The 22,033-nt window shown below is 39.8% G+C and overlaps 1 protein-coding gene across 1 annotated transcript in view; it reads left to right on the top strand.

Annotated features, from left to right (window-relative positions):
* CTNND2 (catenin delta 2) overlaps positions 1-22,033 on the top strand; it is a 731,680-nt gene that overhangs the window by 588,584 nt on the left and 121,063 nt on the right. Inside the window, exon 12 of the mRNA XM_029913318.1 lies at positions 4,593-4,778. Within this exon, the coding sequence (XP_029769178.1) occupies positions 4,593-4,778 (186 nt within the window). The remainder of the gene's footprint in view (positions 1-4,592; positions 4,779-22,033) is intronic.

The raw sequence follows: 22,033 nt of genomic DNA, 5'->3' as shown, positions 1-22,033 counted from the left end.
GATTTAAAAATATATTTGGTGATTGCACTGGGTACATGAGCAGGGCAGAATTTGGCCCTTAATCTCTTTGACTTTCTTTCTGTTGAGCAGTGTTTCCATATACTCTATATGACTGCTCTGGAATTGTATTTGCATATGTACTGTATAGTGTGTTCTCTTTTTCTCTCTCTCTCTCTCTCCTCTTTTGTTAAATTATTAGGAAAAAATAAATGAAACTGGCTTGAGAAAGGCACCAATGCATCAAGCTCTGTGCACACTCCCACACACAAATCTGCAAATTTATCTGTGCCATCTGTTTATGAGCTACACTAACAGCTATGCACTGGTTTTTATGAGGTGGACCATGAGGAAGTACAGTGGTTGCCATTACAAGTCAACATTTGCAAACAGATACTACACAGTTACCAGTGTTATTTCATATTCTAAATAGAAAGTGAATTGTGGATACACCTATGTGATAAATATTTGTGAGTGGTATTTTTTTTAATACCAGCCACTATAGGCTGGCACCAAAATACTAGGGTTGTTGATTAATCGCAGTTAACTCACGCGATTAACTCAAAAAAATTAATTGTGATTAATCACAGTTTTAATCTCACTGTTAAACAATAGAATACCAATTGAAATGTATTAAATATTTTTGGATATTTTTCTACATTTTCAAAAATATTCAATTACAACACAGAATACAAAGTATACAGTGCTCACTTTATATTACTATTTTTATTACAAATGTTTGCACTGTAAAAATGATAAACTAAAGAAATTGTATTTTCAATTCACCTCATACAAGTACTGTACTATAATCTCTTTATCATGAAAATGCAACTTACAAATGTAGATTTTGTTTTTGTTACAGAACTGCACTCAAAAACAAAACCGTGTAAAACTTTAGAGCCTACAAGTCCACTCAGTCCTACTTCTTGTTCAGCCAATTGCTCAGACAAACAAGTTTGTTTACGTTTATGGGAGATAATGCTTCCCGCTTCTTAATTACAGTGTTACCTGAAAGTGAGAACAGGCGTTCGCATGGCACTTTTGTAGCCAGCATTGCAAGGTATTTACATGCCAGATGTGCTAAACATTCATATGCCCCTTCATGGTTCGGCCACCATTCCATGCTGACAACGCTCGTTAAAAAAATAATGCATTAATTAATTTGTTACTGAACTCGTTGGGGGAGAATTGTATGTCTCTTGCTCTGTTTTACTCGCATTCTGCCATATATTTCATGTTATAGCAATCTCGGATGATGACCCAGCACATGTTGTTCGTTTTAAAAACACTTTCATTGCAAATTTGACAAAATGCAAAGAAGGTACCAATGTCAAATTTCTAAAGATAGCTACAGCATTCAACCCAAGGCTTAAGAATCTGAAGTGCCTTCCAAAATCTGAGAGGGATGAGGTATGGAGCATGCTTTCAGAAGTCTTAAAAGAGCAACACTCTGATGCAGAAACTACAGAACCCGAACCACCAAAAAAGAAAGTAAACCTTCTGCTGGCAGCATCTGACTCAGATGATGAAAATGAACATGCATCGATCCATACTGCTTTGGATCATTATCAAGCAGCAGCAGCAGCATGGGCACATGTCCTCTGGAATGGTGGTTGAAGCATGAAGAGACATATGAAACTTTAGCGCATCTAGCATGTACATATCTTGTGACACTGGCTACAACAGTGCTATGCGAACACCTGTTCTCATTTTCAGGTGACACTGTAAACAAGAAGTGGGCAGCATTATCTCCTGCAAATGTAAACACACTTGTTTGTGTGAGGGATTGGCTGAACAAGAATTAGGACTGAGTGGATGTGTAGGCTCTAAAGTTTTACATTGTTTTATTTTTGAATGCAGATTTTTTTTGTACATAATTCTACATTTGTAAGTTCAACTTTCATGATAAAGAGATTGCACTGCAGTACTTGTAGTGGGGGAACTGAAAAATACTATTTATTTTTGTTTTTTTACAGTGCAAATGTTTGTAATAAAAATAAATATAAAGTGAGCACTGTACACTTTGTATTCTGTGTTGTAATTGAAATCAATATATTTGAAAATGTAGAAAACATCCAAAAATATTTAAATAAATGGTATTCTATTATTGTTTAACAGTGCGATTAATCGCAATTAATTTTTTTAATCACTTGACAGCCCTACAAAATACTTGTTTCACTTTATATGTACAGTAACTAGGAGATGATCACAATTCTTCAGAGATGAAAGGTACGACTTAATAGTTCTACTTAATAATTAAAAGAACTCCAAATAATTGCTAATTAAAAATTGTGATTGTGAAATCAGTGTTACGGGGAAGGGAAGTGTTTTAAATTCTGTGACATGTTATTGATTATTTCACATTTCAGCACCGTGGTTGCAAGCACTAACACAGAAATGCCAATTGTATCTAATATTAGTTTCAAGTACATTTCACAGTTCATGCATGCTGTGAAGTGCTTATAACTGTACCTTTTGAATTTTCAGATTGCTAATCTGAGCAAAGTGCGTGGACTTTTCCTATAGATTCAGTAGAGAAATATGGAATCTATGAAAGAATCTATGTTCCATGCAATCTTCTATGCATGCTTGTGGTAATCTACAATTAACTTACCATTAGTAAACGTTTTTATGGAAATGATTAGTGAAGAAGCCCGTCCACTAGCATCACCATCTGAAAAAGGCTCAAGAGAAAACTAGCAGCTGTGCAGTACTTGTGTAGTATCATTTTAATAATAAATAATAAATCCACCAGGGCAATTGAAGGGGGAGTCCTTCCTTAAAGGCCACTAAGCAGGAGTAGAGCCATTCTGTATCCTATATTACCAGCCAAGGATGACTGTAAATTCTGCAGTCCTAGAGCCTACTTCTATGGAAAGGAAGGGCCAGGGGACCTGCAGAACTTCAGCCCCACTCCTGCCCCCAAACGTCCATGTATGACAGTGTGTAACAAACCCTCATGGAACTGGACCCCGTGCTACTCAGTTGGTACGCATCCTCTGCAAAGAACTGATTAAGAAAAACAATGGATGTAGTCTACATTTCAATAATGGCACAAAGTAGCTGCTAGTAGTACTAATTGTATCCCTAATTACACTGTTTATACCACCCTCCCATGTACACCTCCACGGAGGTGGAGCCAAGATTTAGATTTTTGTATATACTGATTTATTTAAAGAGCATTTCAGTTTCCTTTGAAAGGTAAGCAGGTTAACCATGTTTTCAGTCCCCCAAGAAACGAAGGGCATATTTTTTTCTTACTAGGCACAGGCAAACCAAATTAGAGAAAATAAGAACTAGCCTTCAACCAAAGTCCAAATCAGATTGGGGGAGGCCTTGGAGGGTTTTCGCCTTCCTCTGCAGCGTGGGGCATGGGTCACCTGCTGGAGGATTCTCTGCACCTTGAGGTCTTTAAATCACGATTTGAGGACTTCAATAACTCGGACATAGGTTAGGGCAGGGGTCGGCAACGTTCAGCACGCGGCTCGCCAGGGTAAGCACCCTAGCGGGCCGGGCCAGTTTATTTACCTGCTGACGCGGCAGGTTCAGCCGATCGCGGCCCCCACTCGCCGCGGTTCGCCATCCCGGTCCAATGGGGGCGGCGGGAAGCGGCGCGGGCTGAGGGATGTGCTGGCCGCGGCTTCCCACCACCCCCATTGGCCTGGAACGGCGAACCGTGGCCAGTGGGGGCCGCGATCGGCCAAACCTGCCGCGTCAGCAGGTAAATAAACTGGCCCGGCCCACTAGGGTGCTTACCCTGGCGAGCCGCGTGCCGAACGTTGCCAACCCCTGGGTTAGGAGTTTGTTACAGGAGTGGGTGGGTGAGATTCTGTGGCCTGCATTGTGCAGGAGGTTAGACTAGATGATCATAATGTCCCTTCTGACCTTAAAGTCTATGAGTCTAAATTTGTTTTCGAGATTTGAAGTTCTGTTAAATTTTCCCCATCATTTTTTTTCTATAATGGGCCCCACTCCATTTCCAGGTTCCATGTAGGATCAGACACAGAAAGGCCAAAATACCATGAGAGAGAGGGACTATTCCTAAGGTATTTTCAACTTGAGTGGAAGCAGGAAAAACATTGCAGACTCCAGAGGGGTAGATCGTTTATAAGCATATTAAATTATGGGTACTCTTGCAAACCAAAACTCAGAACCACTTAAGGTTTTCTCACTACTGCTTCTCATAGAATGACACAAGAAATAAATGCTGTTAGAAATAATAGCATCATTTTTCTTTTTACTAGCTGGGGCTGAAATCAGTGTGCATTCTGTGCTTGTGTGGATCTTGTTTACCATATTTTTGCCTCTGCTACTCTCTCATGTTGAATTCAGCATGAAATTCAGAACCAGAGTAACAATGTTATTTAAAAACATTGTCCAGAGCTCTATTCCTCACTAAAAAGAGGCTTTATGGTCCTGCCAAGTTTTCTAAACCTTTCAAACAGTGATTGTCTAGGGAGTGCTTAGAAACAAACAGAAAAGAATATCTTTGTACAAATGTATGTGCAAAGATTGATTACGTTCCTCCGTTCAATGTACACACCTAAAAAGGGAGAGGTTTTTTAGCCTTTTTCTCTTTTTCTCCTCCCTTTTAGACCGTTGAAAACTGTGTATGCATTTTGAGGAACCTCTCATACAGGCTCGCTGCAGAAACATCTCAGGGACAGCAGATGGGAACAGACGAACTCGATGGGTTACTGTGTGGTGATGCTAATGGCAAAGATGCAGAGAGTTCAGGTTGTTGGGGCAAGAAGAAGAAGAAAAAGAAATCCCAAGATCAGGTAATGGAAGTTACTTTCAGCAACGAGAATAAGCGCCTGTCAGTGAGATAGGCAGAGTTAATATATTGTGTTTGTGAGTATGTGATAGAAGGATCACCTTAATAATTATAAACTGCTTGGAAATTAATGGTAAGCCATTTATAATTAATTGTGAAACTCTTAAAATACAAACATAATTTAGCTCACTTTATGGCCCCTTTCCATTGCTTGTGTAAAGGGGCCATAGTGCCAATTAAAATCAGGCCCATATGTGTTTATTTGCTTGGATGTCCTGTAGGCCATAGTTCTGCACTGAAGAAAAGATTCAAGTCAGAGACATTCATTTACGCCACAATTTCCAAAAAGGACTGTATCACAACTATCACAAAACAGTTCTTCCAAGATCTAACTGCATTTGGCTACACAGAATTTGTACCATTATCTGTAATAGTACTACCAAACAACTTCCAATGATTGTATAATTGCTTCTGTTTTCACGTAGTGGGACTGTTGAAAGAGCTGCTGAAGTGACAGGGCCGGCTCCAGCATTTCTGCCGCCCCAAGCAAAAAAAAAAAAAAACCACAAACCGCGGCGGAAAGGGAAAAAAAAAAAAAAAAAAAGCCGTGATTGGCGGCGGCAGTTCAGCGGCAAGTCCTTCGCTCCTAGCAGGTGCTGCCCCTCTCCCTTGGCCGCCCCAAGCACCTGCTTGTTAAGCTGGTGCCTGGAGCCGGCCCTGTGAAGTGAACAGCAGTAACTGGAGAGGCAGGCAGAACACATCGTTTTCTGCCATTCCCAACCCTAAAACTTTTAGCTGAGGGCGAGGATTGACTCCATAACTTTATAATATTGTCTCTGAATGTACAAGACTTTTCTTAAGAGAGAATTTGTCCATTTGATGATAGTATTCCATCTGTATTTATGTGAGCTAAAATTAGTTATGATTCAGGAATAAATGGTCAGCAATGTCCATAAGTGTCACGATTACAAGGGTAACTTCCTTTCTCTCCCCTTTATGGACTCTCTGAGTGCTCCCCATCAGGTGTCAAATTTTTTGCCTTTACCTATCCTGGAATGGAATCATACAATTCTCCCACTCCTAGCCCAGGGCCTGGCCACAGTACACCGTGTATCAACTGTTCTTATCCTGCAGGTCCAACTGAGTTTGAGCACCTGTAGTTCTTCCCTTCAGGAGTCTGTGACCAGTTATGTACAGTGATTACACAGCCTTCTTAAAACAGAAGTTGTGTGTATTTTATTCGTAAGGACAAAGCTTTTAGAGAAAAGGGATTTTAAAACAACAAACAGCATACACACATGTCTATCTTATCTAAAGGCATACCATCTTCTGGTGGTAACCTGGGCATTCCTAACTTCTTCAGATACCTTCAGTGAGGTGCTATGTCTCAATCTGGTTCCCTGCAACAACAACTACCACCCCTCCGTTGAGAGAGAGTCCCTTTTAAACCATGCTATAGTTCCCTTGTTCTACTGTGTTCCCAGGCTTTGTAGCTTCTGATCAAAACTCGTCCTGCAGGCTCAGCACAAGATGGAGCCAGAGTCCCCAGAGACAATGGTTCTGGCATTGTACCTTAGCAACTCTCATGTGTTTGCTCAGCAGAGGCTTATCTTGAGCCATTCGTTTCCTTCCTGCCTGTTTTTTTTCCAGACGAACTCCTGTTGAATTAATTCAATATATTCATAAATTACCACAGGGCAGTTCCAAATATGTCACAATGAAGATTTAGCTATTGGAAGTAGTTGAGCATTGACATACTTGCACTGTCTGCTGAAAGATTACCTCTAGATGTTGAGAGAAAACCAAAAAAGTATTGTGACTAAGAAGGGGAACAAATGGAAAAGACTCTCCAACTCATATTTCAGTGTGGCTAGCAACATCTGTAGACTGTGAAATTTAACTCAAGTAATTCAACATGCCCAAATATTTAAGTTGCTCCATTTTATTTTTTAGCGAAGTTAAATTTTAAATTTATTTGTTACCTCCTACTTTTTTTCTTTATTGTATTTCACTGAGAAATAGATTACAACTCAATAAGTCTGAGAAGGGCTGACAGAATATTATTACCATGAAGGCCTCTGTAATATTACTGTTGCTCAGTGCTACTATTGAGCATATGTAGTGAGACAGTGAAATTGGGTAGTGGAATGTGAAGTTTTTAATGATGGCAGAAGGGAACTTTTTCCACTTCTCTTCAGAATTGTTTTCCCATACAACCATTTATTTATGTTTCAAAAGGATCTTTGTAGAACAGTACACAGTTGAATATACCTGAGGTTATACAAGTAAATGATCTAGAGGTACAGAAAATATACTTGCAAATATAAAGGTAAATTGTATTAATGGGAAATAACAGTCTAAATTGCTGTTGTTTAATGAGTCAAGTTTGGAGTAAAATTCAAACCCTGAAAAACATATTAAAAACAAAGTTAAACTACTGGTAGGATTCTAATTTCACCCATACTGATGTAATAAATATTCCAATAGTCAAACAGCTTTTATTTTGTATTGACTTTTGTCAGGGATTTTATATGCTAGAATATAATGAAAGAAAGTGTTACAAAAATGACAAAGGAAAAATAGTTGCCTTATGTCATATACATTTTATAGCTGGGCCTCATATTCCACCTAGAATAAACTCAGCATCCTTGTTCCTAATCTTTGACAGTATCGATATATTAGATGAAGTGTTATTGTACTTGCACTTCTCAGATTCCTGAACTATTTAAACACAGTACAGTAATTAAGGATGAAATGAAAAGCCTTAATTCTGAAGTTTCTGGGATTAGGTGGTTTACACAAACCCTTTATCATTTTAACAAGGGTTTGTACATTTATTTTCCTTTAATTTTCATTATTTTAAAAGAAGAAAAACTCTGAATCCTTGTTAGATCTTGTGACACAGTGCTAGCAGTAGCTCTCTGATCACGAGGTTTCTGCAGCACAGAGAAGACTGTAGGTTTAATTGGAATCAATCATCCTGTTGCTGGTGGGGTTTACTGACACTGGTTGGCAATTGTTGAGCTACTGAGGCAGTTGATTCGGTAATGGGGAGGATATATACTTGGGAGGAACAGGAAGTAAAGAGGGAGCGCCGAGGGCGAGCTGAGTGGAATAGTGAAGCTGTGTGAACGGCCTCCTTCTGCACACCTGTGCTATGTCCTGTCCTGTTTAGAAACAGAGGATTAAAGGTGTGACTGAGAGACCACAAAAACAGGCTAGGCATTGCTACTCACTGGGTAACTGAAGAGGCGCCCTGTGACTGGGATTGTAACTCTCTCAGTCGAGAGAAGGCGGCTTGAGAGGTGACCTGTATGAGGGCTGGGGGATCCGGACATAATGGAGGAGATGCTGTGCTGGTAGTGGGGCAACAAAAAGAGATAGAGAAAACCTAGCAGGCAGAGAGGCAGGTGTTTCTGGGTTGGCAGGTAGAGCAGGAATGAGCATTGCAGGACTTTATCCAAGAGCAGTCTCAGTTACAGCAGCAGCTCCTGCACTGGTTGGTGAGTTCCTATGAGGGAACTGGAAATTGGACAGTGGGCCTGGGGCTATGTAAGAAGGCCCCAGGGATGATCCTGGTGCCTTTTTGTTAACTTTTGAGCAGGTAGCTATCCATGCTGGATGGGACAAGACTACTTTGGCACTATGACTTGCACCCCTACCTGACCGATGAGGCTCAGGTGGCTTACGAGTACCAAGCCAAAGACTATCATAGAATCATAGAATATCAGGGTTGGAAGGGACCTCACGAGGTCATCTAGACCAACCCCCTGCTCAAAGCAGGGCCAATTCCCAACTAAATCATCCCAGCCAGGGCTTTGTCAAGCCGGGCCTTAAAAACCTCCAAGGATGGAGACTATGCCATGCTGAAGGCTGCTATTCTGGACAGGATGGGCCTGACATCGAAGAAATAGTGTCACAAATTTAGAGCTGCCAGATGGAACTGCAGGATACATCCCTAGGCTTTTGTGCAAAAATTATCTGACTGGGCCAATCAGAAGCCAGATAGACAGGCACAGAGGCAATAATAGACTCAATTATTCTTGAGCAGTTTACACAAAGCCTCCCCAAGGCTGTAAGAGTTTGGATTCAAAGCCATCAGCCAGAATTGCGAGAGGACACTGTAATATTAACAGAGGAGTATGTGGAAACAGACCTTCCGCGAAAAGAGCTTCATCCCCCTACATCAAGGGAGGGGGGAAAGAACTTTGAGGAATCCCATTCATCGAAGCCCAGGAAGGAAATACAAGAGGCAAACAAGAATGCCCCTAGCACTAATTCAGTGGTTTGTTACCAATGTGGTGGCAAAGAACATACAAAGGAAGACTGCCCATACATGGACTATAGGTTTGTGGAGTTGTGTGGGTGCACTGGTGTAAAAGGCAGGCCTAGGATAAAGACAATTCCCATCAAAGTAGGCTGGAGAACCACAAAGGGCATGGTGGATTTGACAGCCTCATGTTGCCTCATACAGAGTACATTGGTTAGATTGCAGTGGCAACAGAAGGGGGTGATGATAGCAATCCATTGTGTACCTGGGGAAAAGTAGACTTACCCTGTGGCAGTTGTCCAGGTGGAAATGGAAGGAAAGTTTAAGTGTCAGAGAGTGGATTTGGTAAAGTCGTTGCCCTGTGCAGTGATGATAGGAACTGACTAGACTCTTATTTCCCTTATGTAAAAAGAGCAGAGGACACAGAGAAAGACCCCAATGATGAGGTCTGCGTAAAGTTAACTCTCCAGGGGCACTGTTTAATGACCCTAGACATATCACAACAAGTGCAGAGAGAATCGACAAGAAGTACTTGAGAAGGGGGCAACAGATCCAGGAGTGATAGATCAGAAACATCTAATGGAGAAGGAGGACAGAAGATCCTTGGACTCACCGGAGGAGCAAGTCATGGGCAAAGCCTTGGAAGAAAGACCTACTGAGGAGAGAGACAAGAGTCCTGCTAATGAGGCCTTGGCGGGTGAACCCAGATAGTCTCAAGCCTATGGCAAGATAAGTCGGGGAAGAGAGGTATCACAATATTGAGGCTCTGAAAGGACAACTTACTGAAGTAGATACAAGCCAGGAGCAAAAGAAGCTAGAGGAGAGGGCCATGGAATGTGATTGCTGTGATGACTTATGGGCTGAGATGGAACTGTGGAAGAAACTTCCACCCTCTGAGTGTACTTTTGTGAGTGGAAGGCAGGAGACCCTCACTGGTAGCCCATGGAAGGCCAGTCTGAAAGGGGCCAGGAAGCCCTAGTAGAACCCCAAATCCGTAAAAAGGATAGGGCTTGGATGCTGAAGAAGACCTCCCATGGAGGCAAGGAAAGGTCTCAATTGAAATAAGGGTGGAGGTATGTGACAGGGTGTTAGCTGTAGTACCCTGATCACTGAGGTTGCTGCAGCACAGAGAAGGCTGCAGGCTTAATTGGAATAAATCAACCTGTTGCTGGTGAAGATTACTGACACTAGGTGGTAATGAGGCAGTTGGCTACGTAACAGGGAAGACATATAATTGGGAGGAATAGGAAGTAAAGAGGGCACTCAGAGAGTGAGCTGGGTGAAGGAGAAAATCTGTGTGAAGGACCTCCTACTGGGTACCTTTCCTCTGTCTTGTCCTCGATGAAAACAGGGATTAAAGGTGCATGTGATGGAAAAGAAACAGACTATGTGTGTTTGTGCCTGAGACACCACAAAAACAGGCTAGGCAGTGCTTCTCACTTGGTAGCTGAAGATGCACCATGTGACAGACCCTAACTGAAATTTTATTAGGTTTAATTTCAAGGGACTCCGTGTGGTTCAGCTTGAACACTGGATCTGCAGAGATCTCACTAGAAAACTCACAAGACACAAGGTTCTTTAAGGATAATTCAGAACACATTAAAAATGCTTAGAGGCCCAAAGACGTTCAGTGCATGACCTGCATTAAAAGGCATGGTTCAAAAAACTTCAGTTGACCCATGCCTTGTGAATCATTGACACAATAGCCTGGAGCAGCTCCTAAAAAAATATAATAATCTGCTGCATTGATTACAATTGGGATATGATTAAATATGTCAGTGGGAGATTGCATATCTCAGATGTGGTGGGAATTTCAAAAGCACCTAAGTGACTTAGGAACACAAGTCTGAGTGAAAATCTATAGGATTTGTATTCCTAAATCACCTTGGCAATTTTGGAAATCCCACACACAGTGAGATTCACTATCTCTTTTGTACATACATTCATTAGAAAGCATGTCTATGTTTTCAGTAGGACTTTTATTATACAGGTGTCATACGGACATACTTCCTGAATTAATGTAACCACAGATGGGTACAACCCCATCAATCTCAATGTGCTTGTGCCCACTCACATCACCAGTGAATTTGACACATGTTCTATAAAAGTGCATTTTAAATCAGTCATTTTTAAGTTAAGAAATAAAGGAAAAACTGTAAACTGCAACTGTGTTTTGATTTTTTGTCATGACACATTCTACCTAATTCACAGCACCCCATAGTCTACATAGTTTTCAAGACAGACTAGGTTATATCAAGGCTACATTATAAGTCAGATCAAAGAACTGACTGCAAAGCTAGGGAGAAGTTACATATATATATTGAAGTAGAATGCAATGATCAACTCCTAAACTAGGAGTTCGTGGCTGACCCTTCATTCATACAGATCCCCAGAAGTCTATTAATTTTTTTCTGTATTTATAGAAGAATCTCAAATACTTTACAGACAGAAACAGATCCTCGGGTCTTGTAAATTGGTGAAGCTCCATTGATTTTAATGCATTTCAAAAGCATTGATTTCAGTGCAGCTCTGCCGATTTAGAATAGCTGAGGTTTTGGCCCGCTGTATAAATATTAATACAGCATTCATGTCATCCACTGTTGAGATGTAGACTCCATTTTGTACCTTCAATAGTATGCAGAAAGGTTTAGAAAAATAAATTACATGGATTAGAATATGGATGGGATAGAAGATCTAACACCTCTATTCTTGTGAAAATACTAAACAGTCAGGACCTCCGTTTTATATTGTATCACTTTTTCTGAATCATAGTTCCACTGACACTGGCCAGTGTCACCATGCTGGGATATTGGTCATTACTGAGTCAAAAGGTGAGAATGCCTCCTTCTAAATCACAAGCATGGCTTTACGTCAGTTTTCACACATTGATTACCATGCGATGTCCTAGGCAACTTTTTTTTCCAATCCGGGGAAGAGTGGTTTGTAAATCTTATGATAATAGAATTCTTCAACACTTGAGCAAAGCTTTAGAGACGCCCATGGGTAAACTAATGATCTCTTCACATGAATTGAGGAATGTTTCATTTAGTGTGTAGAGCAAGATCTTTGATACTTACCTTTACCCTCTTAACCCTTTAGTGAAGTTAAACATGGTGACAGATATGTCTTGGAAAGGATAATATCAGAGCACAATAATAGTGTTTGGGTACATGTGTCTCACAGTGTACCTGATTTGAAAAGCTGTTTATTTGTGTTGCTATCTTTGCCTATTCCATTTATTAATGAATCTCTAAACAATAAATAAAATTCCATGAACATTTTCTCCTAGGTTAAGATTGTATCATCTTGTTCCTGCATTTCACACTAGCACAAATAACCTTGCAGCATTGATTACCATTACATTCTTTTCAGAATTCTTTATACCGTAGATGTTCCCTCTAGATCGTCTTTTTTTTTTTTTTCAGGCGCACAGTTAATCTAACATTTTTAGCTGGATCCCTTAATACCTATATTATTCTGCTTGCCCTCAGATATACTTTTTCTATTTCTATAATCATTCATTATCAGCACACACAGCAGGGCGAAGGCCTCTGCAGAACTACTCTTGTCCATCAAACTGAAGGGTTTAATATCCTTTTTATAAAAATAAAATTATACTCACTAGACTGTTATACAGTGAGAGAATAGATTATACTTGCTTCAGCACTTAGATAGTAAGGCGATAGGCACCCTGAAATACCTTAGATAGGTTGGTATTTAATATTTCTAATAATGTGTCACAAGTTTTTTCTGCTTTTAACCTTGACAACACTGCCTACCCTGGCATTAAATACCTATTCTCAGAATCTCACATGTAGTTCCCATCCTTCTGGCAAAGCAAGACTAGGGAGGACAGAGTGAGCACCATGAAACACTCATTAATACCATTCCATAATCCCCTGACTGCTGTTGACTGTACCAAACATGTCTTAAAATGTCATTGATTTAAATAGAATGTTAGTGGATGACGGCAGATGTGATAGAGAACTATTAGCAAGAGTTTTAATCAGCCTGGTAAATTTCTTTCAACGCACCCTCCTACATTAACCGTCTGAGCTGTTTTGGAAAGTGAGAGATCTAGCCTAATAGGGTACTGTATAAAACCTAGTATTTACCTGTTGACAGTGCTAACAGTATCCCAAGCTCAAAGTACATTTTACAGCGATTTTTAATCCCAATTACTTTACAAAAAAATAAAGGTGACAGCTCAGCTATATCCTCCACGTCAGTCTTGTTATAGAATCATAGAACTGGAAGGGACCTCGAGAGGTCAGCTAGTCCAGTCCCCTGCACTCGTTGTCTAGAAGACTATGCTTGACAGGTGTTTGTCTGACCTTATGTAACACAGTGGTTCTCAACCATGGGTATGTGTAACCTTGAGGGTACACAGAGGTTTTCCCATGTGGGACATGAGTCTATAACCACCAGGCTATAGACTTATTTGCATACTTGTGTACTCTTGCTCTCTCAGTCCAAATTACTCTTTAAGGGAGAGAGAACACATACTCCTCTCATTGGTGGCTCCCTGCCTAGTATGTTGGCGTTTATGAATCACAGTCTAAGGTGTCTATCTCTCCCCACTTGTTGTACAGGAACTTAGGTGCCTAACTTATGCTTTGTGATTTTCTAGGTGTCTAAAAGTTGGGCATTGTGATGCTGAGCATTATACTGCCTAACTCCTTCTGTGCATTCAGGCCCTAATCCCTTGAACCCACAGTATTTTATAACCTGTGAAACCTGAAAGAAAAGAACATAAAATAATAGAGCACAATATAAATACAGTTAATTACTCAGCAACCTTATCCTGTCATTGGACAGAGTTGGCACGAACTGTAGATTGTTTCTAATGGATTGTTCACATGAGAATGTTCATTCCTAATTTACCCTTTCTGAAAAATTCTCGAGTCCAAACCCACATTATTTTTCTTCAGGCTCCAATTAATTACTTGGATCTTATAAATGGCCTTAGTGATTTACTTCTCCACTAACGTGATGGTTTCCTTTCCCTCTTTTCTGCATGATTGTGATTCACATTTAAATATATACTTTTTGAAGAAGGATAAAAGCTAAAGGCATTTTTATAAAAATAACTGCTATGTTCAAACAGTGCTAAAATTCACAGTTCATATCAGAAATACTGGAAATGGGCAATAGTGCAAAAAATTCAATTTCAATTATGGATGTGGCTGAATTCATAGCTTTATGTGTTTATAAAAAATTAAATACATGCATAATTTGGGGGCATTTACTTTTCCTCTCTTGTGATTAAAAAACAATTTTGACTAATTTAGTAGATATATTTCATCTCAGTAGGAGTACGTAAAACTTCATAGGGAAAAGAATAGCTTTTAAAACTATTACATAAAATATGCCTCTCTTTTTAAGGTGCTTTTTAAAACTGATTAGTAATTGTTATTCATTAATACCATCAGTTGTATATACCAGTTGTAGCTTATCCTCAACCTAGAGGACATACAGAATTTGTGTTGCTTTATCTTTTTTTTAAAAATGAGCAAAACAAAGACATTTCAGTTGAACTGCTTACTTGCAGAAATTCCTCCAAACAGCTGTCAACTTAATTCAGAATTGCCACCTCTACTTTGGTAAAAGAACCAGCACTGGGCTCAGTCCTAATTTCCCTTAAGTCTTTACCAAAACTTTACCAAAAGTGGAGTAAGACCCAGTTTACAGTCCGACACACAATTCCAATACCGAACAAAATCAAATCTTCTGAAGATTCACAGCAGCACAGTCAGCCAAACTCTTGGTATCATTTTTTGAAAAATTAAAAACAAAACTTTAGTTTAATAAAGACTGCAGTAAAGATAAGTGAGATTAATTTCTGCTTGCATCACCAAGCATTACTATTGTTCTTTCCTCCACAATTCTTTCTTACATTCCCCTCTATGGTCCTTATTTATGGTCACCTGCTACTCAGTTAACATCCATCAAGCTACAGAACCATAGAGACTTAACATAAGACCACTGCACTGTAGCCATTAACTTCTCCACATCACATCTTGTCCCTTTTCAGATGGAACCAAATATCCCTGATTGTGATAATTATGCCACTTACAGTAGCATCATCTCTATAGCCAACATATTCATTCTTCCAGGTCTAGAGGGAACAAAATAAATATGACAAGAAATGATTAAGAAAAGTAATGGTAAAAACAAGGTAGCTGCTAATAATACAGATTATACTGTACTTACACTTGTTATACCACCAATCACACACATGCATTTGGCATGGCTTCACTTATCTTTTCCGTTCCTTACTAAGGAAATATGTACCAGTTTTTGATCTCATTTACCCTGGTTTTAAACTTTTCTTACTCCTGTTTTACCATTATTTATGATTACCAGTGTGACATCAGAATCTGTCCCGGAATCTTTATTTTGATTACAAGCAGCACTTTTGAAATGAGTCTGACCTTCTGTTTTACCTTCTGTCAGGAGCCTTGAGCTATAACAGCAACATTTCAAGTTAAATACCATTACCAATAGCCCGACGCTTCATGCTTTCGCATGCTAGGTGGATAGGTTGTAAATCCAACTACTCTAGGGAGGTTAGCTACTACTTCAAGAAAAGAAAAGCTTCATCTTTGCTGGCTAAGGAATCCAATAAAACTATGTTTAAACAGCATTCCTAAGACAACGTGGATAGGGTTTGCCGAAGAAAAAAATATTTTGAGCACTTGTGGAATGAATGAGAGGCCAGCACTGTCAAGTTCACTGTGTGATGATTCATCAGCTGTCCAACTTATCAGAAGGGGCCATGCCCATTCATGTGGTTCTGCCAGTGTGTAATGTTCCTGACAACAGTCAGATGCTATGGTGATGAGTTCCAAGAATATACACAGATAAATAAATATATGCAGACTATTACTGGGTTTAGTCATTAGTCTGAGCTCAGTATAAAAGATTAAAATGAAAGGATGCATTACCTTAAAGATCTGCTACTAAGGATATTAATATTCGTTTGTGACTCTCCTTACCTCAGCAGAGGGCACTCTGCCCACTGTTCATTAGTAATGAATGCCCTAATCTTAGCAGGCCTTTAAGTTACTTCTGAGATGGAAGGAAAAGCAACAATGCATAAAATTCTTGCTTAATTTAAAGGAAATATCTCTTAAACTCATGAAGCTCAAGATCCTACGAGCAGCTGGCCAACAAAAGTCATATCAATCAACCAGAACTACAGAAGTGTTTGAAATAGTCCAGATTTTTTGACTTTCAGAGGATGGTGCAGGGCCCATTTGTTTCACCAACCTATGAAGAGTAGAGAGATTGAGGTATAGTCTGATGTGCAAGGGTGTTAGCTTTTGATTCATAGATTATAATGTGAGAAGGTACCACCGTCATTATCTAGTCTGACCTCCTGTATAACAGGCTATAAGACTCTCGTGAATTAATTCCTGTTTGAGAATAAGCTGCTCTTTGGTAGATGGGGTGAGTTGATTGAACAGTGTATTTTGTTTGTAATTTTTAATAACTGGCAGGTTGCTCAGAGACGGTGTATGGGCACTTTTTATTATTCTAAATATAAGAAAAAGAGTGGGGGAAAGAGAACTGTCCTTAGCTAGATGTGGTAATAGAGCAGAAGAAAGGTTAAAAAAAAAATTTAAAAATATTAAGTACCATCTAGTATATAAAATTAGAATCATTCATTTCATCAGACTTAATAATAAACATTCTAGCTGGAATATCTTGAAAGCCAGACAACAAACTGTTCCCCAAAAGTGCAAACCGTGATGAACCAAGTTTGGGAGGTTACTGTTATTTATCCAGTACATTGTATCCAAAAAAGAGCCCAGCCTTGCCTAGGTAGACATACTGCTGCCCCACTTATATCCCGCCCAAGACCCTGCTTCCATGACATCTGCATTGAGGAGTTACTGAATATACACAGGTTACATTTTTCAGACCTGGATCTCTAAATTTAGGAACCTAAATAAGTGGCCTGATTTTCACAGGTGCTATGCACTCTCATTGGCCTCAGTGGGAGCAGTGCTCAGCACCACTGAGAGTCAAACTTCAACTTCTTTAGGTGCACAAGTATGGATTTAGATGTCTAATTTAGGTTCCAGTTGTTGAAAATCTTGGCCATTGTGTCTCCCAGATATTAGCCTCCAATATAGACCATTGGATTGGGGTCCTCAAGGATGACTGGCATAGGCTCCTAAGTCTGCAGTTGCATAGACCCCAAGGACAAGAGGTGATGGTCCTCCCCAAGATGGGAGTCTTATTGTTTTAGCACTTTTTAGGGGTTCATCATTCTGATGCCTTTGGAATGAGCCATTAAACTGCTGGTATTAATTTGACCTCTGTTAACCCACAGAGGACCGACTGGCTAAGCAGCAGTTCTGCAGAAAAGGACCTGGGGATTACAGTGGATGAGAAGCTGGATATGAGTCAGCAGTATGCCCTTGTTGCCAAGAAGGCTAACGGCATATTGCGCAGTATTAGTAGGAGCATTGCCAGCAGATCGAGGAAAGTGATTATTCCCCTCTATTCGGCACTGGTGAGACCACATCTGGAGTATTGTGTCAAGTTGGGCTCCCCACTACAGAAAGGATGTGGACAAATTGGAGAGAATCAAATGGAGGGCAATGAAAATGATTAGGGGGCTGGGGCATATGACTTATGAGGAGAAGCTAAGGGAACTGGGCTTGTTTAGTCTGCAGAAGAGGAGAGTGTGGGGGGATTTGATAGCAGCCTTCAACTACCTGAAGGGGGATTCCAAAGAGGATGGAGGTCAGCTGTTCTCAGTGGTGGCAGATGACAGAACAAGGAGCAATGGTCTCAAGTTGCAGTGGGGGAGGTCTAGGTTGGATATTAGGAAACACTATTTCACTAGGAGGGTGGTAAAGCACTGGAATGGGTTACCTAGGGAGGTGGTGGAATCTCCATCCTTAGAGGTTTTTTAAGGCCCGGCTTGACAAAGCCCTGGCTGGGATGATTTAGTTGGTATTGGTCCTGCTTTGAGCAGGGGGTTGGACTAGATGACCTCCTGAGATCTCTTCCAATCCTAATCTTCTTCTATGATTCTTCTTCTTCTTCTTCTTGTTCTATGAAACAAAGGAACTATAGCTGAAAAATTATTCAGCCTGTTGCAAATGGCTGAGATGTTTTCCCACTATTACATTTTTGGGGTGGGACCCAAGATGGTTTTAGCTGTTACATTTTTCAAGTGTTTGTTTTTAACACTTGGTGACAATTTTTTACAGAATGTGCAAAAGGAAAAATTGCACATTTAGTAGCTTAAAATAAAAACACTAAAAATGTTATATTACTAGAGAAAACCTGTGGTCATGAGCTATCCCCTTCCCACTAATCCTGTCAAGTGTGGGGCTGGTGATCAGTGCAGAAATCAACATATGGAAGGAGACTGCACTTTTTTTTCTACCTTCCTGACCCCTCCCACAATCATATGGAAATATGTGTTTGTATGTATGAGCGGACACACGTATGGCTATTTTAAAATCCAGCACAAGGAGTTAGGTTGAGGCATGCATTTTCCACTGCATATGGTGGTAAGAAGGCAGAAAATTACAAAATGGTTAGGATCAGATTCCCAAGTATAAACGAAAGTGGCCTGCAAGGAGTTACAGCACCAAATGAACATAAAATTCAAACTGCTGCTAGCATAGGAACCAAATCAAGCTGCTTAAATAAAAGAAAAATGTCAATGCAACTGGAACATGGCAGCTTGTATTAAAGTGAGAAGTAGGTTAGTCACAGACTGGTGACTGGCAGGCTGAGGTGGGGACAAGATGAGGTTAGCTGGATTGATGCATTAGTTTTTCTCCTGTGTAATTAAAACATTGGCTTGGGTCACAAATTATATTATTTTGCTGGTCATCTCTGTGTTCTCATTTATATATAAGGGGGACTGGGGAAAATGCTGAGCCCTCTCCTCTGCTAAGAGCAGACTGAGAGCTCCCCATCTGCCTTGTAGCACTGAGAAGCAGCACTCTTCCAAGTTTCCCCCACCTCTTCAAACGGTGAAGGGATAGCTCTCCCTCCTATTCAATTTCCTTTGGCCACTGTTTAGATACATCACAAAACTATTCCATAATTGGCCACAATTTGATGTCTATACTGAGAGAGACCCCGTGCCAGAATAACAGGGGTGTGGTACACTCAGGGGGGTGGCACAATGGCAAAGATGTGTGATGAGACTTGGATAACACTTGCCTGCATTATGCAAGACTCTAGCTATTACCGTCACTACCTCACTTTCATGCACACTGGGGCACAAATCACTGTCCCTCCAAGCTCCTTGTTCGAAAGCTGACTGAAACTCCCCAGCTCAGCTTAACATTGCAGAGCAAAGCTCGAGAACTGAGTGGGGTGGCATCACCCAGGGTCAGCCAGGGAGCAACTGTCTGGCAGCCTGAACCCACTCAGGGGCAGAATGTCCCCCAAACCTTTGGGAATAGCGTTAAGGAGGTGCTATGAAGCTGAAGAGCCTCCATGACCAAAGTGTAGTATCAGCTTTAGTCTAACATGATCTAATTCTGGTAAAACCAAGTTGCATTTTATTCCATTTTCTGTGTACCTCCATGTCTTTAATTTTTATTTCCTTCAAAATTTGTTTAAAAGCCTTGCTACTATTGAGGTCAGACTAATTGATCTGCAGTTGCCTGGATTGCTTCCCCCTCCTTTTTTTTTTAAAATATAGGAACTATGTTTGATATTCTCTAGTCGTGGTATTACCCTCAATTTGACAGATTTATTAAAAATCCTTCCTATTGTACTTGTAATTCCATGTTTACGTTCTTTCAGTATTCTGGGATGGAGATTATGCGAACTCCCAGATTTGAGTTCATTAAGATCTTTGAGGTTTGCTTCCATCTCAAATGTGGTAATTTCCATTTCTATACACTCATTAATCATTAACCATTCTGCCGTTGCCCCTATGTTCTACATTATCACTCTTATTGAAAACTGAGGTAAAGTGTTCACCTGGTTTTTAGGCTATACCCAGATATTTTTAATCTCTACCCCATCCCCACTGCATAACAGCCCCACTTCCCTTCTTGTCCTTTTTTATTTATATATTAATACGTTTATTTATCTATTTTCTTTGCAAGGTGTAACTCTGCTTGGCTTTTGGCATATCCCTACACTTCCTTTGATTATCAATCCTGTCTTCCATTCCTTGTAGGCTCTCTGCTTACTACTAATCTCCTTTTTCAGGTGGTTGTGAATCCAGTCAGATCTGCAGCCCTTCCCTACACATTTTTTCCACTTGTTTGGGATGCAAGTTCCAGACAGTTTTTGCACCTTTGACTTAAAGAAGTTCTAAGCTTCCACCACATTTAAGTTCCTGTGCTTTTCAGTTCAATTGACTTCACTAACTAGTTCCTTTAATTTCTCACTCTGCCCTTGTAAAGTAAAAAAATCTTAGTTACTAACCGGTTTTGATTATTCTTCCATCTAATTTAAACTAAATCAACTCGTCATTTGGATATTTGGATACCATGGATATTTCCTATTATCAGCTCTTCTATAATATCTTCACTGCTTACCAAAACCAAAATGAGCATAAATATGTAGGGTTGTGAATATGGATTCCTTTCACAACTCTTCCAAGTGTTTTTTTTTTCAAATGTCCAACAACAACAAATTGACCCTTGAAAGAATAGATAAAGATAATTTTTGTAATTGTTTGAATGTGGTGCTCCTGAAAATCCCCAGACTGCTCGCACCAATGACAGAAGTCCTCTCGTGATCCAAAGAACAGGGACACTGTAGACAGTAGCAGTGTACCCTTACCCACATTATTCCATGAATGTACCACACCTCTAACCTGAGGGGATCTACCCTACAGAGTGACAGTAGTTAGTTTCCACAAAGAATCAGTCCTTGACCTCTGTACTGAATCTGCCAATGAGGTGACATTTTTAGTATTGTTTTCTATGATACTGACACCTGTCCACTGGGATGTGCAGTGAAACTACTAAATTCACTTCAAATAGGCTACCCAACAGATGTCAGAAGGGGAGGGAAATAAGACAGAAGAGAAACATTGTCTGAAAAATAAAATATTTAAAACTCAAACCTCACAATCACAAATCACTTCATGTGTCATTTGCTAAGTCATATGGTTTTGTGAGCTCCTAAATATCTGTTTTTAAGTTCTGATTTACTCACCATTGTCTTGAAACTCTATGAGCTCATCTTGATCTCTTTTGTTAAAATGGTGAATTTTTGGGAGGGTTGTTTTTCTGAGATTTCCGGTCCTAGTTTTAGGACCTTAAAGAAATTCTTCAGGTAATATGAAAACATTTTAAACTACTTAGCAATATACTCTAGTCTCAGAAACCATTATTTTGAAAGAAAGTCATATTCAGCTTTTGATTTTTTTCTGTCTTTCCTCCTATTTTGAACCCTTTATCTCTGGGTTGGTTTTAGGAAATGAGAGATTTGTATCTACCAGTTTCTGTCAATTTCACCCACAATATCTGTGGAAATGACAACTGAAGCAAGGAGGGCTGGAAGGAGCTTTTGTTTATGGCTTTCTTCTCCTTAACATAAGCTAAGTGATTGTGGGACTGTGTACAGCCTTCATCTTTTTCAGGGGTTCTCTCTACATCTAAAAACTATCTAAACTAGAATTTATTGATCACGTCTGATGGATTACAGCTATAGAGTAACTGTTCTAAAATTCTTTGTATAGAGTCTTTTAGCTCACAGCCTTCATTCATTAATATTGAACACTGCTAACTACAAAGCAATTTCAGCCTTGCCACAGTCAGCCTTGCTAGAGCAGCTGTTAGAGAAAAGGTGCTGTAATATTATTGCTTGTGAAAATACATTTTTCTTTGGGACTATTGAGGGTTTTTTAATTGACTTAACAAAAGTTTGAATAAATGATGTAGATAAAGGTCAGTCAGATTTAGCTTTGAAATAGCTCATTTTCTTCAATATTAAGATACCACAATGCTACGAAGACCCTCAAATAACATAGAACACTTTGA

This window comes from Terrapene carolina, unplaced genomic scaffold (assembly GCF_002925995.2).
Source record: "Terrapene carolina triunguis isolate 2854851 unplaced genomic scaffold, T_m_triunguis-2.0 Scaffold580, whole genome shotgun sequence".
NCBI lineage: Eukaryota > Metazoa > Chordata > Testudines > Emydidae > Terrapene > Terrapene triunguis.
This window is presented reverse-complemented; position numbering and strand designations above follow the sequence as displayed.